This window comes from Oncorhynchus gorbuscha, linkage group LG08, assembly GCF_021184085.1.
Source record: "Oncorhynchus gorbuscha isolate QuinsamMale2020 ecotype Even-year linkage group LG08, OgorEven_v1.0, whole genome shotgun sequence".
Lineage (NCBI taxonomy): Eukaryota > Metazoa > Chordata > Actinopteri > Salmoniformes > Salmonidae > Oncorhynchus > Oncorhynchus gorbuscha.
In genome coordinates, this window is record NC_060180.1 from 77,965,343 (window position 1) to 77,982,355 (window position 17,013).

The following is a 17,013-nucleotide window of genomic DNA, read 5'->3' on the forward strand; positions in this document are numbered from 1 at the left end:
CAGTGTGTAGGAGGGAGGTTCCTATGTAGCAGCAGTGAGTAGGAGGGAGGTTCCTATGTAGCAGCAGTGTGTAGGAGGGAGGTTCCTATGTAGCAGCAGTGAGTAGGAGGGAGGTTCCTATGTAGCAGCAGTGTGTAGGAGGGAGGTTCCTATGTAGCAGCAGTGTGTAGGAGGGAGATTCCTATGTAGCAGCAGTGTGTAGGAGGGAGGTTCCTATGTAGCAGCAGTGTGTAGGAGGGAGGTTCCTAGATGTTCCTATGTAGCAGCAGTGTGTAGGAGGGAGTTTCCTAGATGGTCCTATGTAGCAGCAGTGTGTAGGAGGGAGGTTCCTATGTAGCAGCAGTGTGTAGGAGGGAGGTTCCTATGTAGCAGCAGTGTGTAGGAGGGAGGTTCCTATGTGGCAGCAGTGTGTAGGAGGGAGGTTCCTATGTGTTCCTATGAGGCAGTAGTGTGTAGGAGGGAGGTTCCTACAGTGTGTAGGAGGGAGGTTCCTATGTAGCAGCAGTGTGTAGGAGGGAGGTGTGTAGGAGGGAGGTTCCTATGTGGCAGTAGTGTGTAGGAGGGAGGTTCCTATGTAGCAGTAGTGTGTAGGAGGGAGGTTCCTAGGTGGCAGCAGTGTGTAGGAGGGAGGTTCCTATGTAGCAGCAGTGTGTAGGAGGGAGGTTCCTATGTAGCAGCAGTGTGTAGGAGGGAGGTTCCTATGTAGCAGCAGTGTGTAGGAGGGAGGTTCCTATGTGACAGCAGTGTGTAGGAGGGAGATTCCTATGTAGCAGCAGTGTGTAGGAGGGAGGTTCCTATGTGACAGCAGTGTGTAGGAGGAGGTTCCTATGTGACAGCAGTGTGTAGGAGGGAGGTTCCTATGTAGCAGCAGTGTGTAGGAGGGAGGTTCCTAGATGTTCCTATGTGGTAGCAGTGTGTAGGAGAGAGGTTCCTAGATGTGAGACGTGTGCAGAAGGGCATGAGACAAAGGAATGTGTAGCATTGGAGAAAGTAGTGGTATGTGTTAATTGTAGCGGTGCCCATATGGGGCTGGGGATCAGAAATGTCCCGTGCGAGAGAGGCAAGTTGAGGTTTCCAGGGTTAGAGTAGTGCAAAAGCTGTCTTGATGATCGATACTTGGCTGCCTTTTGACAAATACAAATAACATCGCTCTTATCCATAATAACCTCATCATATAGGTAGCCTCTCCGCACTGTATCAGAGCTGTTGGCTAGAGTGCCGTTTTTGTTACCAAACCGTCAGTAGAGTTAACAATGACATGGCAATACATTTAATTTGATACATGGGAATTTAAAATGTATATTTATGTGCACTACATCATCACGCACCACCTTTTATCGCAAAAAGTCAGTTTGATCGAAACATCTCTATTGAAAAAATGTTCATATTGTGTTATGCAGATGTTTGAATATCCGTATGAATATCTGTCGCAAATTATTTCGGAAACCTAGCTAATGAAAATAAATATATTCAAAAATAGAAGGCAATCTGGAGCTTCAACTGGGACAATTCCAGCAAAGAATAAATGGGATATGCTGTGAACAACAGGCAAAACTCCGATATAAAGTATTTGTTCTCAAAGTTGCCAGGATGTCACGTGTCCTACTTATATCGGTACACTTGTAACAACCTAAGCATAACGAAACGTATATTTGGTCAAATAAGGCCTTACATTATTTTGTCAATAAAACTCGGTGCTCTCTCATTGACCTCCATACAAAAACGAATCGCTTGATGAGCGGAAAGAAGAAAAAACGTCGCCTGCTGGAGAAGACTGATTTTGTAGCCCAGCTATTCCTCTCGTTTCGCGGAACAAGAATTCAAGGGACAAATTTTATGATTATTTTTTGTTGGCCAGTTTGCCTACATTTCCCGAAACCCACTGCGACGGCAAAAACATCCGCCATATTGAAATCGCCAGAACGGGAACGCGCTGGCTGCATAGTCTGTATCCACAACACAGCATGTAAGTACATAAACAAAACACGTTTCGGTGATGTTTGATTGTTTTTGTTCAGCTTCATAGCTAGACGACTACAGTAACGATAAACCGGGTGAATTAGCTAATGGTACATCTGAAGAATAGATCGTATATTAGTGCATCGTTGATTGGTGCTGAGGCTCCGTTGTAGCTACTGTAGCTAACCTTTAGTTAGCCGGATAACCTGTCTTTCTGTTGGGGGCGGGGGGTTTCTAGTGATAATGTGCAGAATAATATACATAAAACAACATATCTTGTTGCGCATAGGCATTATGCATAGATATGATTAGAAGTAAAACAAAAATCAAAAGTTCAGGGCTATAATAGTAGCCTTTTTATCCAGGCGATTCTGTATGCGCACATCTGTAACGTTAGCAGCTATAATTCAACACAAAGACAAATGCTCTGCTAATGCTGTGCTAATGCTTTGCTAGCTCTGCTAATGCTATGCTAGCTCTGCTAATGCTGTGCTAGCTCTGCTAATGCTATGCTAGCTCTGCTAATGCTATGCTAGCCCTGCTAATGCTGTGCTAGCAAGCTAATAATGTATTGTTCCACTGTCTGGGACATACAACTGGATATATAAAATACATTCATTTTTAAGACCGTTGCCTCCCAAAATAGATTAAAGTATTCATTGGTATGATTGTACTCCGGGATGCTAGCTAATTTAATGTGCTTTTGGAGGCAAAAAAATAAATATATATATAGATATGAATCCTAGCTAACTGTCAAACCAGATGCTTGGTAACAGAGTGATGCTGAGACTCAGATTTTTATCTTTAAAAGGGTATGTCAAACTCAAACCAATGATGGCAAGTTTAAGCCAAAGCCTAAGCACTCAATGTACATTGACCTCTTTTTAACAATTTCCACAGAAAATTTAACAAAATCACATTTCACATTTGAAGAACCTTGCAGATCCAATGTTTGGTAACATAAATAATGAGAGTTTGTGCTGTTGGTTCTGTCATTCTGTTACCAAACTTTGCATCTGCAACAAAACAGTGATTTGCCTTCACTGCAATGTTTAAGTTATTTTTGTTTTCCAGTCACCGGATGATCTAATTTACCTATCTTATCAGGCTTCTCTGTTTCTCTTTTCTGCACATGAAATCAAAACATTTTGTTAAACAGTGCTGACCAAAAGTAAGCATCTGTAAGAGGGACGGGGAGAGAGAGAGAGATGGATGTGTTTTTGATCCATTTGAATTATGATAATGTTTTTTTATTATTCCAGATTGGGACTATGACGCAGACAGTGCAGACGAACGGGGTGCAACCCCTCAGTAAGACCTGGGAACTCAGTCTGTATGAGTTACAAAGGACCCCACAGGTAGGGACCACATTTAATGTAACACCTCAGTCTGTATGAGTTACAGAGGATTCCACGGGTAGGGACCACATTTAATGTAACACCTCAGTCTGTATGAGCTACAGAGGATTCCACGGGTAGGGACCACATTTAATGTAACACCTCAGTCTGTATGAGCAACAGAGGATTCCACAGGTAGGGACCACATTTAATGTAACACCTCAGTCTGTATGAGCTACAGAGGATTCCACAGGTAGGGACCACATTTAATGTAACACCTCAGTCTGTATGAGCTACAGAGGATTCCACAGGTAGTTATGAACTTTAGTTTAAAGTTCATAATGTAGATTTGAGAGTTTGTAACAGATCAGGGTTCATATTGTTCATTCGGAAAGTATTCAGACCCCGTGACTTTTTCCGCATTTAGTTATGTTACAGCCTTATTCTAAAATGTATATATTTTTTTTACGTCCCTCATCAATCTACACACAATACCCCATAATGACAAAGCAAAAACTGTTTTTTAGACATTTTTGCTAAGTATTCAAAAGGAAAAAAAGGCTACTATATTTACATAAGTATTCAAACCCTTTACTTTGAGACTTGAAGTTGAGCTCAGGTGCATCCTGTTTCCATTGATCATCCTTGATGTTTCTACAACTTGGAATCCACCTGTGGTAAATTAGATTGATAGGGCATGATTTGGAAAAGGCACACATAAGGTCCCACAGTTGACAGTGCATGTCAGAGCAAAAACCAAAACATGAGGTTGAAGGAATTGTCCATAGCGCTCCGAGACAGGATTATGTCTGGGGAAGGGTACATCATTGAAGGTCCCCAAGAACACAGTGGCCTCCATCATTCTGCAGCATTGAAGGTCCCCAAGAACACAGTGGCTTCCATCATTCTTAAATGGAAGAAGTTTGGAGCCACCAAGACTCTTCCTATAGCTGTCTACCCGGCCAAACAGAGCAATAGAAGAGCCGTTGTCAGGGAGTTGATCAAGAACCTGAGGTGACCAAGAGTTCCTCTGTGGAGATGGGAGAATCTTCCACAAGGACAACCATCTCTGCAGCACTCCACCAACCAGGCATTTATGGTAAAGCGGCCCGACGGAAGCCACTCTTCAGTAAAAGGCACATGACAGTCCACTTGGAGTTTGCCAAAAGGCACCTGAAGGACTCTCAGACCATGATACAAGATTCTCTGGTCTGATGAAACCAAGATTGAACTCTTTGCCCTGAATGTCACGCGTCATGTCTGGAGGAAACCTGGTTCCTTCCCTTCGGTGAAGCATGGTGGTGGCAGCATTGTGCTGTGGGTGTGTTTTTCAGAGGCAGGGACTGGGAGACTAGTCAGGATTGAGGGAAAGATGAACAGAGCATTGTACAGAGATCCTTGATGAAAACCTGCTCCAAAGTGCTCAGGACCTCAGACTGGGTTGAAGGCTCGCCTTCCAACAGGTCTACGACCCTAAGCCCACAGCCAAGACAACGCAGGAGTGGCTTTAGGACTAGTTTCTGAATGATTTTGAGTGGCCCAGTCAGGGCCCGGACCTGAACCCGATCAAACATCTCTGGAGAGACCTGAAAATATTGACGCTCCCCATCCAACCTGACAGAGCTTGCGTGGATCTGCAGAGAAGAATGGGAGATACACCCCGAATACAGGAGTACCAAGCTTGTAGCATCGTACCAAAGTAGACGAGACTGTAATCACTGCCAAAGATGCTAAGTAAAGGGTCTGAATACTTATGTAAATGTTATTTCAGTTTTTAAATCTTTAATACGTTTGCACAAAAAAAATCTAATAACCCATAATGACAAAAACAGGTTATTGTGTATAGAGTGATGCGGGTGTGGGGTACAATTTTAATCAATTTTAGAATAATACAGTAATACAGTCTAATCAGTGGTAATACGGTCTAATCAGTGGTAATACGGTCTAATCAGTGGTAATACGGTCTAATCAGTGGTAATACGGTCTAATCAGTGGTAATACGGTCTAATCAGTGGTAATACGGTCTAATCAGCGGTAGGGTGGTAATACTGTCTAATCAGCGGTAATACGGTCTAATCAGCGGTAGGGTGGTAATACGGTCTAATCAGTGGTAATACGGTCTAATCAGTGGTAGGGTGGTAATACGGTCTAATCAGTGGTAGGGTGGTAATACGGTCTAATCAGTGGTAATACGGTCTAATCAGTGGTAGGGTGGTAATACGGTCTAATCAGCGGTAATACGGTCTAATCAGTGGTAGGGTGGTAATACGGTCTAATCAGTGGTAATACGGTCTAATCAGTGGTAATACGGTCTAATCAGTGGTAGGGTGGTAATACGGTCTAATCAGTGGTAATACGGTCTAATCAGTGGTAGGGTGGTAATACGGTCTAATCAGTGGTAATACGGTCTAATCAGTGGTAATACGGTCTAATCAGTGGTAATACGGTCTAATCAGTGGTAATACGGTCTAATCAGTGGTAATACGGTCTAATCAGTGGTAATACGGTCTAATCAGTGGAAATACGGTCTAATCAGCGGTAATACGGTCTAATCAGCGGTAATACGGTCTAATCAGCGGTAATACGGTCTAATCAGCGGTAATACGGTCTAATCAGCGGTAATACGGTCTAATCAGCGGTAATACGGTCTAATCAGCGGTAATACGGTCTAATCAGCGGTAATACGGTCTAATCAGCGGTAATACGGTCTAATCAGCGGTAATACGGTCTAATCAGCGGTAATACGGTCTAATCAGCGGTAATACGGTCTAATCAGTGGTAGGGTGGTAATACGGTCTACTCAGTGGTAATACGGTCTACTCAGTGGTAATACGGTCTACTCAGTGGTAATACGGTCTAATCAGTGGTATTGCGGTCTAATCAGTGGTAATACGGTCTAATCAGTGGTAATACGGTCTAATCAGTGGTAATACGGTCTAATCAGTGTTAATACGGTCTAATCAGTGTTAATACGGTCTAATCAGTGTTAATACGGTCTAATCAGTGTTAATACGGTCTAATCAGTGTTAATACGGTCTAATCAGTGGTAATACGGTCTAATCAGTGGTAATACGGTCTAATCAGTGGTAATACGGTCTAATCAGTGGTAATACGGTCTAATCAGTGGTAATACGGTCTAATCAGCGGTAATACGGTCTAATCAGCGGTAATACGGTCTAATCAGTGGTAATACGGTCTAATCAGTGGTAGGGTGGTAATACGGTCTAATCAGTGGTAATACGGTCTAATCAGTGGTATTACGGTCTAATCAGTGGTAATACGGTCTAATCAGTGGTATTACGGTCTAATCAGTGGTAATACGGTCTAATCAGTGGTAATACGGTCTAATCAGCGGTAATATGGTCTAATCAGCGGTAATACGGTCTAATCAGCGGTAGGGTGGTAATACGGTCTAATCTGAGGTAATACGGTCTAATCAGTGGTAATACGGTCTAATCAGTGGTAATACGGTCTAATCAGCGGTAATACGGTCTAATCAGCGGTAGGGTGGTAATACGGTCTAATCAGCGGTAGGGTGGTAATACGGTCTAATCAGTGGTAATACGGTCTAATCAGTGGTAATACGGTCTAATCAGTGGTAATACGGTCTAATCAGTGGTAGGGTGGTAATACGGTCTAATCAGTGGTAATACGGTCTAATCAGTGGTAATACGGTCTAATCAGTGGTAATACGGTCTAATCAGTGGTAGGGTGGTAATACGGTCTAATCAGCGGTAATACGGTCTAATCAGTGGTAATACGGTCTAATCAGTGGTAGGGTGGTAATACGGTCTAATCAGTGGTAGGGTGGTAATACGGTCTAATCAGCGGTAATACGGTCTAATCAGTGGTAGGGTGGTAATACGGTCTAATCAGCGGTAGGGTGGTAATACGGTCTAATCAGCGGTAATACGGTCTAATCAGTGGTAATACGGTCTAATCAGTGGTAGGGTGGTAATACGGTCTAATCAGCGGTAGGGTGGTAATACGGTCTAATCAGGGGTAATACGGTCTAATCAGTGGTAGGGTGGTAATACGGTCTAATCAGTGGTAGGGTGGTAATACGGTCTAATCAGTGGTAGGGTGGTAATACGGTCTAATCAGTGGTAGGGTGGTAATACGGTCTAATCAGGGGTAATACGGTCTAATCAGGGGTAATACGGTCTAATCAGGGGTAATACGGTCTAATCAGTGGTAATACGGTCTAATCAGTGGTAATATGGTCTAATCAGTGGTAATATGGTCTAATCAGTGGTAATATGGTCTAATCAGTGGTAATACGGTCTAATCAGTGGTAATACGGTCTAATCAGTGGTAATATGGTCTAATCAGTGGTAATACGGTCTAATCAGTGGTAATACGGTCTAATCAGTGATAATACGGTCTAATCAGCGGTAGGGTGGTAATACGGTCTAATCAGTGGTAGGGTGGTAATACGGTCTAATCAGTGGTAATACGGTCTAATCAGGGGTAATACGGTCTAATCAGGGGTAATACGGTCTAATCAGGGGTAATACGGTCTAATCAGGGGTAATACGGTCTAATCAGGGGTAATACGGTCTAATCAGTGGTAATACGGTCTAATCAGTGGTAATACGGTCTAATCAGTGGTAGGGTGGTAATACGGTCTAATCAGCGGTAGGGTGGTAATACGGTCTAATCAGTGGTAATACGGTCTAATCAGTGGTAATACGGTCTAATCAGTGGTAATACGGTCTAATCAGTGGTAATACGGTCTAATCAGTGGTAGGGTGGTAATACGGTCTAATCAGCGGTAGGGTGGTAATACGGTCTAATCAGCGGTAGGGAGGTAATACGGTCTAATCAGTGGTAATACGGTCTAATCAGTGGTAATACGGTCTAATCAGTGGTAATACGGTCTAATCAGTGGTAATACGGTCTAATCAGTGGTAATACGGTCTAATCAGTGGTAATACGGTCTAATCAGTGGTAATACGGTCTAATCAGTGGTAATACGGTCTAATCAGTGGTAATACGGTCTAATCAGTGGTAATATGGTCTAATCAGTGGTAATACGGTCTAATCAGTGGTAATACGGTCTAATCAGTGGTAATACGGTCTAATCAGTGGCAATACGGTCTAATCAGTGGCAATACGGTCTAATCAGTGGCAATACGGTCTAATCAGTGGCAATACGGTCTAATCAGTGGCAATACGGTCTAATCAGTGGCAATACGGTCTAATCAGTGGCAATACGGTCTAATCAGTGGCAATACGGTCTAATCAGTGGCAATACGGTCTAATCAGTGGCAATACGGTCTAATCAGTGGCAATACGGTCTAATCAGTGGCAATACGGTCTAATCAGTGGCAATACGGTCTAATCAGTGGCAATACGGTCTAATCAGTGGCAATACGGTCTAATCAGTGGCAATACGGTCTAATCAGTGGCAATACGGTCTAATCAGTGGCAATACGGTCTAATCAGTGGCAATACGGTCTAATCAGTGGCAATACGGTCTAATCAGTGGCAATACGGTCTAAATCAGTGGCAATACGGTCTAATCAGTGGCAATACGGTCTAATCAGTGGCAATACGGTCTAATCAGTGGCAATACGGTCTAATCAGTGGCAATACGGTCTAATCAGTGGCAATACGGTCTAATCAGTGGCAATACGGTCTAATCAGTGGCAATACGGTCTAATCAGTGGCAATACGGTCTAATCAGTGGCAATACGGTCTAATCAGTGGCAATACGGTCTAATCAGTGGCAATACGGTCTAATCAAATCAAATCAAATCAAATCAAATTTATTTATATAGCCCTTCGTACATCAGCTGATATCTCAAAGTGCTGTACAGAAACCCAGCCTAAAACCCCAAACAGCAAACAATGCAGGTGTAAAAGCACGGTGTAAAAGCACGGTGGCTAGGAAAAACTCCCTAGAAAGGCCAAAACCTAGGAAGAAACCTAGAGAGGAACCGGGCTATGTGGGGTGGCCAGTCCTCTTCTGGCTGTGCCGGGTAGAGATTATAACAGAACATGACCAAGATGTTCAAATGTTCATAAATGACCAGCATGGTCAAATAATAATAAGGCAGAACAGTTGAAACTGGAGCAGCAGCACAGTCAGATGGACTGGGGACAGCAAGGAGCCATCATGTCAGGTAGTCCTGGGGCACGGTCCTAGGGCTCAGGTCCTCCGAGAGAGAGAAAGAAAGAGAGAATTAGAGAGAGCATATGTGGGGTGGCCAGTCCTCTTCTGGCTGTGCCAGGTGGAGATTATAACAGAACGTGGCCAAGATGTTCAAATGTTCATAAATGACCAGCATGGTTGAATAATAGTAAGGCAGAACAGTTGAAACTGGAGCAGGAGCATGGCCAGGTGGACTGGGGACAGCAAGGAGTCCTCATGTCAGGTAGTCCTGGGACATGGTCCTAGGGCCCAGGCCAGTTGAAACTGGAGCAGCAGCATGGCCAGGTGGACTGGGGACAGCAAGGAGTCATCATGTCAGGTAGTCCTGGGGCATGGTTCTAGGGCTCAGGTCCTCCGAGAGAGAGAAAGAAAGAGAGAAGGAGAGAATTAGAGAACGCACACTTAGATTTACACAGGACACCGAATAGGACAGGAGAAGTACTCCAGATAAACAAACTGACCCTAGCCCCCCGACACATAAACTACTGCAGCATAAATACTGGAGGCTGAGACAGGAGGGGTCAGGAGACACTGTGGCCCCATCCGAGGACACCCCGGACAGGGCCAAACAGGAAGGATATAACCCCACCCACTTTGCCAAAGCACAGCCCCCACACCACTAGAGGGAAATCTTCAACCACCAACTTACCATCCTGAGACAAGGCCGAGTATAGCCCACAAAGATCTCCGACACGGTACAACCCAAGGGGTGGGGGAACCCAGACAGGCCGACCACAACAGTGAATCAACCCACCCAGGTGACGCATCCCCCCAGGGACGGCACGAGAGAGCCCCAGCAAGCCAGTGACTCAGCCCCGTAACAGGGTTAGAGGCAGAGAATCCCAGTGGAAAACGGGGAACCGGCCAGGCAGAGACAGCAAGGGCGGTTCGTTGCTCCAGAGCCTTTCCGTTCACCTTCCCACTCCTGGGCCAGACTACACTCAATCATATGACCCACTGAAGAGATGAGTCTTCAGTAAAGACTTAAAGGTTGAGACCGAGTTTGCGTCTCTGACATGGGTAGGCAGACCGTTCCATAAAAATGGAGCTCTATAGGAGAAAGCCCTGCCTCCAGCTGTTTGCTTAGAGTAGGGACAATTAGGAGGCCTGCGTCTTGTGACCGTAGCGTACGTATAGGTATGTACGGCAGGACCAAATCAGAGAGGTAGGTAGGAGCAAGCCCATGTAATGCTTTGTAGGTTAGCAGTAAAACCTTGAAATCAGCCCTTGCTTTGACAGGAAGCCAGTGTAGAGAGGCTCAAAATCAGTGGCTACGGTCTAATCAGTGGCAAACGGTCTAATCAGTGGCAATACGGTCTAATCAGTCCATTTAACCTTCACAAATCAGTGGTGAGCAAGCCGGAAAATAGAGCATTGCAGTAGTCTAACCTAGAAGTGACAAAAGCATGGATTAATTTTTCTGCATCATTTTTGGACAGAAAGTTTCTGATTTTTGCAATGTTACGTAGATGGAAAAAAAGCTGTCCTCGAAATGGTCTTGAATCAGATCAGGGTCCAGAGTAACGAGGTCCTTCAGTTTTATTTAATCATTAAGATTAATTGTCAGATTCAACAGAAGATCTCTTTGTTTCTTGGGACCTAGAACAAGCATCTCTGTTTTGTCCGAGTTTAATAGTAGAAATCAGCCATCCACTTCCTTATGTCTGAAACACATGCTTCTAGCGAGGGCAATTTTGGTGCTTCACCATGTTTCATTGAAATCAGCTGTGGTCATCCGCATAGCAGTGAAAGTTTACATTATGTTTTCGAATAACATCCCCAAGAGGTAAAATATATAGTGAAAACAATAGTGGTCCTAAAACAGAACCTTGAGGAACACCGAAATGTACAGTTGAATCAGACAAACCATTCACAGAGACAAACTGATATCTTTCCGACAGATAAGACCTAAACCAGGCCAGAACATCGTGTAGACCAATTTGGGTTTCCAATCTCTCCAAAAGAATGTGGTGATCGATGGTATCAAAAGCAGCACTAATCAGTGGACAGATGCAGAGCCTCGGTCCGATGCCATCAAAATGTCATTTACCACCTCACAAATCAGTGGCAATACGGTCTAATCAGTGGCAATACGGTCTAATCAGTGGCAATACGGTCTAATCAGTGGCAATACGGTCTAATCAGTGGTCTAATCAATACGGTCTAATCAGTGGCAATACGGTCTAATCAGTGGTACGGTCTAATCAGTGGCAATACGGTCTAATCAGTGGCAATACGGTCTAATCAGTGGCAATACGGTCTAATCAGTGGCAATACGGTCTAATCAGTGGCAATACGGTCTAATCAGTGGTCTAATCAGTGGCAACGGTCTAATCAGTAATCAGTGGCAATACGGTCTAATCAGTGGCAATACGGTCTAATCAGTGGCAATACGGTCTAATCAGTGGCAATACGGTCTAATCAGTGGCAATACGGTCTAATCTAACGGTCTAATCAGTGGCAATACGGTCTAATCAGTGGCAATACGGTCTAATCAGTGGTCGGTCTAATCAGTGGCAATACGGTCTAATCAGTGGCAATACGGTCTAATCAGTGGCAATACGGTCTAATCAGTGGCAATACGGTCTAATCAGTGGCAATACGGTCTAATCAGTGGTACGGTCTAATCAGTGGCAATACGGTCTAATCAGTGGCAATACGGTCTAATCAGTGGCAACACGGTCTAATCAGTGGCAATACGGTCTAATCAGTGGCAATACGGTCTAATCAGTGGCAATACGGTCTAATCAGTGGCAATACGGTCTAATCAGTGGCAACGGTCTAATCAGTGGCAATACGGTCTAATCAGTGGCAATACGGTCTAATCAGTGGCAATACGGTCTAATCAGTGGTGGTCTAATCAGTGGCAATACGGTCTAATCAGTGGCAATACGGTCTAATCAATACGGTCTAATCAGTGGGGTCTAATCAGTGGCTAATCAGTACGGTCTAATCAGTGGCAATACGGTCTAATCAGTGGCAATACGGTCTAATCAGTGGCAATCAGTGGCAACGTAATACGGTCTAATCAGTGGTACGGTCTAATCAGTATACGGTCTAATCAGTGGCAATAATCAGTGGGTCTAATCAGTGGCAATACGGTCTAATCAGTGGGTCTAATCAGTGGCAATACGGTCTAATCAGGTCTAATCAGTGGCAATACGGTCTAATCACGGTCTAATCAGTGGTAATACGGTCTAATCAGTGGCAATACGGTCTAATCAGTGGCAATACGGTCTAATCAGTGGCAATACGGTCTAATCAGTCAGTCTAATCAGTGGCAATACGGTCTAATCAGTGGCAATCACGGTCTAATCAGTGGTAGGGTGGTAATCGGTCTAATCAGCGGTAATACGGTCTAATCAGCGGTAATACGGTCTAATCAGCGGTAATACGGTCTAATCAGCGGTAATACGGTCTAATCAGCGGTAATACGGTCTAATCAGCGGTAATACGGTCTAATCAGTGGTAGGGTGGTAATACGGTCTAATCAGTGGTAATACGGTCTAATCAGTGGTAGGGTGGTAATACGGTCTAATCAGCGGTAATACGGTCTAATCAGCGGTAATACGGTCTAATCAGCGGTAATACGGTCTAATCAGCGGTCTAATCAATACGGTCTAATCAGCGGTAATACGGTCTAATCAGCGGTAATACGGTCTAATCAGCGGTAATACGGTCTAATCAGCGGTAATACGGTCTAATCAGCGGTAATACGGTCTAATCAGCGGTAATACGGTCTAATCAGCGGTAATACGGTCTAATCAGCGGTAGGGTGGTAATACGGTCTAATCAGTGGTAATACGGTCTAATCAGTGGTAATATCAAATCAAATCAAATTTATTTATATAGCCCTTCGTACATCAGCTGATATCTCAAAGTGCTGTACAGAAACCCAGCCTAAAACCCCAAACAGCAAACAATGCAGGTGTAAAAGCACGGTGGCTAGGAAAAACTCCCTAGAAAGGCCAAAACCTAGGAAGAAACCTAGAGAGGAACCGGGCTATGTGGGGTGGCCAGTCCTCTTCTGGCTGTGCCGGGTAGAGATTATAACAGAACATGACCAAGATGTTCAAATGTTCATAAATGACCAGCATGGTCAAATAATAATAAGGCAGAACAGTTGAAACTGGAGCAGCAGCACAGTCAGGTGGACTGGGGACAGCAAGGAGCCATCATGTCAGGTAGTCCTGGGGCACGGTCCTAGGGCTCAGGTCCTCCGAGAGAGAGAAAGAAAGAGAGAATTAGAGAGAGCATATGTGGGGTGGCCAGTCCTCTTCTGGCTGTGCCGGGTGGAGATTATAACAGAACGTGGCCAAGATGTTCAAATGTTCATAAATGACCAGCATGGTTGAATAATATTAAGGCAGAACAGTTGAAACTGGAGCAGGAGCATGGCCAGGTGGACTGGGGACAGCAAGGAGTCCTCATGTCAGGTAGTCCTGGGACATGGTCCTAGGGCCCAAGCCAGTTGAAACTGGAGCAGCAGCATGGCCAGGTGGACTGGGGACAGCAAGGAGTCATCATGTCAGGTAGTCCTGGGGCATGGTTCTAGGGCTCAGGTCCTCCGAGAGAGAGAAAGAAAGAGAGAAGGAGAGAATTAGAGAACGCACACTTAGATTTACACAGGACACCGAATAGGACAGGAGAAGTACTCCAGATAAACAAACTGACCCTAGCCCCCCGACACATAAACTACTGCAGCATAAATACTGGAGGCTGAGACAGGAGGGGTCAGGAGACACTGTGGCCCCATCCGAGGACACCCCCGGACAGGGCCAAACAGGAAGGATATAACCCCACCCACTTTGCCAAAGCACAGCCCCCACACCACTAGAGGGAAATCTTCAACCACCAACTTACCATCCTGAGACAAGGCCGAGTATAGCCCACAAAGATCTCCGACACGGTACAACCCAAAGGGGGGAACCCAGACAGGCCGACCACAACAGTGAATCAACCCCCCAGGTGACGCATCCCCCCCAGGGACGGCACGAGAGAGCCCCAGCAAGCCAGTGACTCAGCCCCCGTAACAGGGTTAGAGGCAGAGAATCCCAGTGGAAAAAGGGGAACCGGCCAGGCAGAAACAGCAAGGACGGTTCGTTGCTCCAGAGCCTTTCCGTTCACCTTCCCACTCCTGGGCCAGACTACACTCAATCATATGACCCACTGAAGAGATGAGTCTTCAGTAAAGACTTAAAGGTTGAGACCGAGTTTGCGTCTCTGACATGGGTAGGCAGACCGTTCCATAAAAATGGAGCTCTATAGGAGAAAGCCCTGCCTCCAGCTGTTTGCTTAGAAATTCTAGGGACAATTAGGAGGCCTGCGTCTTGTGACCGTAGCGTACGTATAGGTATGTACGGCAGGATCAAATCAGAGAGGTAGGTAGGAGCAAGCCCATGTAATGCTTTGTAGGTTAGCAGTAAAACCTTGAAATCAGCCCTTGCTTTGACAGGAAGCCAGTGTAGAGAGGCTAGCACTGGAGTAATATGATCAAATTTTTTGGTTCTAGTCAGGATTCTAGCAGCCGTATTTAGCACTAACTGAAGTTTATTTAGTGCTTTATCCGGGTAGCCGGAAAATAGAGCATTGCAGTAGTCTAACCTAGAAGTGACAAAAGCATGGATTAATTTTTCTGCATCATTTTTGGACAGAAAGTTTCTGATTTTTGCAATGTTACGTAGATGGAAAAAAGCTGTCCTCGAAATGGTCTTGATATGTTCTTCAAAAGAGAGATCAGGGTCCAGAGTAACGCCGAGGTCCTTCACAGTTTTATTTGAGACGACTGTACAACCATTAAGATTAATTGTCAGATTCAACAGAAGATCTCTTTGTTTCTTGGGACCTAGAACAAGCATCTCTGTTTTGTCCGAGTTTAATAGTAGAAAGTTTGCAGCCATCCACTTCCTTATGTCTGAAACACATGCTTCTAGCGAGGGCAATTTTGGTGCTTCACCATGTTTCATTGAAATGTACAGCTGTGTGTCATCCGCATAGCAGTGAAAGTTTACATTATGTTTTCGAATAACATCCCCAAGAGGTAAAATATATAGTGAAAACAATAGTGGTCCTAAAACAGAACCTTGAGGAACACCGAAATGTACAGTTGATTTGTCAGAGGACAAACCATTCACAGAGACAAACTGATATCTTTCCGACAGATAAGACCTAAACCAGGCCAGAACATGTCCGTGTAGACCAATTTGGGTTTCCAATCTCTCCAAAAGAATGTGGTGATCGATGGTATCAAAAGCAGCACTAAGGTCTAGGAGCACGAGGACAGATGCAGAGCCTCGGTCCGATGCCATCAAAATGTCATTTACCACCTTCACAAGTGCCGTCTCAGTGCTATGATGGGGTCTAAAACCAGACTGAAGCATTTCGTATACATTGTTTGTCTTCAGGAAGGCAGTGAGTTGCTGCGCAACAGCCTTCTCTAAAATCTTTGAGAGGAATGGAAGATTCGATATAGGCCGATAGTTTTTTATATTTTCTGGGTCAAGGTTTGGCTTTTTCAAGAGAGGCTTTATTACTGCCACTTTTAGTGAGTTTGGTACACATCCAGTGGATAGAGAGCCGTTTATTATGTTCAACATAGGAGGGCCAAGCACAGGAAGCAGCTCTTTCAGTAGTTTAGTTGGAATAGGGTCCAGTATACAGCTTGACGGTTTAGAGGCCATGATTATTTTCATCATTGTGTCAAGAGATATAGTACTAAAACACTTGAGCGTCTCTCTTGATCCTAGGTCCTGGCAGAGTTGTGCAGACTCAGGACAACTGAGGTTTGGAGGAATACGCAGGTTTAAAGAGGAGTCCGTAATTTGCTTTCTAATAATCATAATCTTTTCCTCAAAGAAGTTCATGAATTTATCACTGCTAAAGTGCAAGTCATCCTCTCTTGGGGAATGCTGCTTTTTAGTTAGCTTTGCCACAGTATCAAAAAGGAATTTCGGATTGTTCTTATTTTCCTCAATTAAGTTAGAAAAATAGGACGATCGAGCAGCAGTAAGGGCTCTTCGGTACTGCACGGTACCATCCTTCCAAGCTAGTCGGAAGACTTCCAGTTTGGTGTGGCGCCATTTCCGTTCCAATTTTCTGGAAGCTTGCTTCAGAGCTCGGGTATTTTCTGTGTACCATGGAGCTAGTTTCTTATGAGACATTTTTGTAGTTTTTAGGGGTGCAACTGCATCTAGGGTATTGCGCAAGGTTAAATTGAGATCCTCAGTTAGGTGGTTAACGGATTTTTGTCCTCTGGCGTCCTTGGGTAGGCAGAGGGAGTCTGGAAGGGCATCAAGGAATCTTTGTGTTGTCTGTGAATTTATAGCACGACTTTTGATGTTCCTTGGTTGGGGTCTGAGCAGATTATTTGTTGCAATTGCAAACGTAATAAAATGGTGGTCTGATAGTCCAGGATTATGAGGAAAAACATTAAGATCCACAACATTTATTCCATGGGACAAAACTAGGTCCAGCGTATGACTGTGAGAGTGAGTGGGTCCAGAGACATGTTGGACAAAACCCACTGAGTCGATGATGGCTCCAAAAGCCTTTTGGAGTGGG

At 44.5% G+C, this 17,013-nt stretch overlaps 1 protein-coding gene across 2 annotated transcripts in view; it reads left to right on the plus strand.

Moving 5' to 3' along the window:
* The first annotated feature begins 1,824 nt into the window (after positions 1–1,824).
* The window catches only part of LOC124042206 (E3 ubiquitin-protein ligase RING2), a 73,644-nt gene continuing 58,455 nt past the window's right edge, over positions 1,825–17,013 (plus strand). The window contains exons 1-2 of one of the 2 annotated variants that reach the window (XM_046360618.1): positions 1,825–1,966; positions 3,222–3,317. In XM_046360618.1, coding sequence (XP_046216574.1) covers positions 3,231–3,317 — 87 coding nt within the window. In that variant the 5' untranslated portion in view covers positions 1,825–1,966; positions 3,222–3,230. The remainder of the gene's footprint in view (positions 1,967–3,221; positions 3,318–17,013) is intronic. The other variant, XM_046360617.1, reaches the window with a different exon arrangement.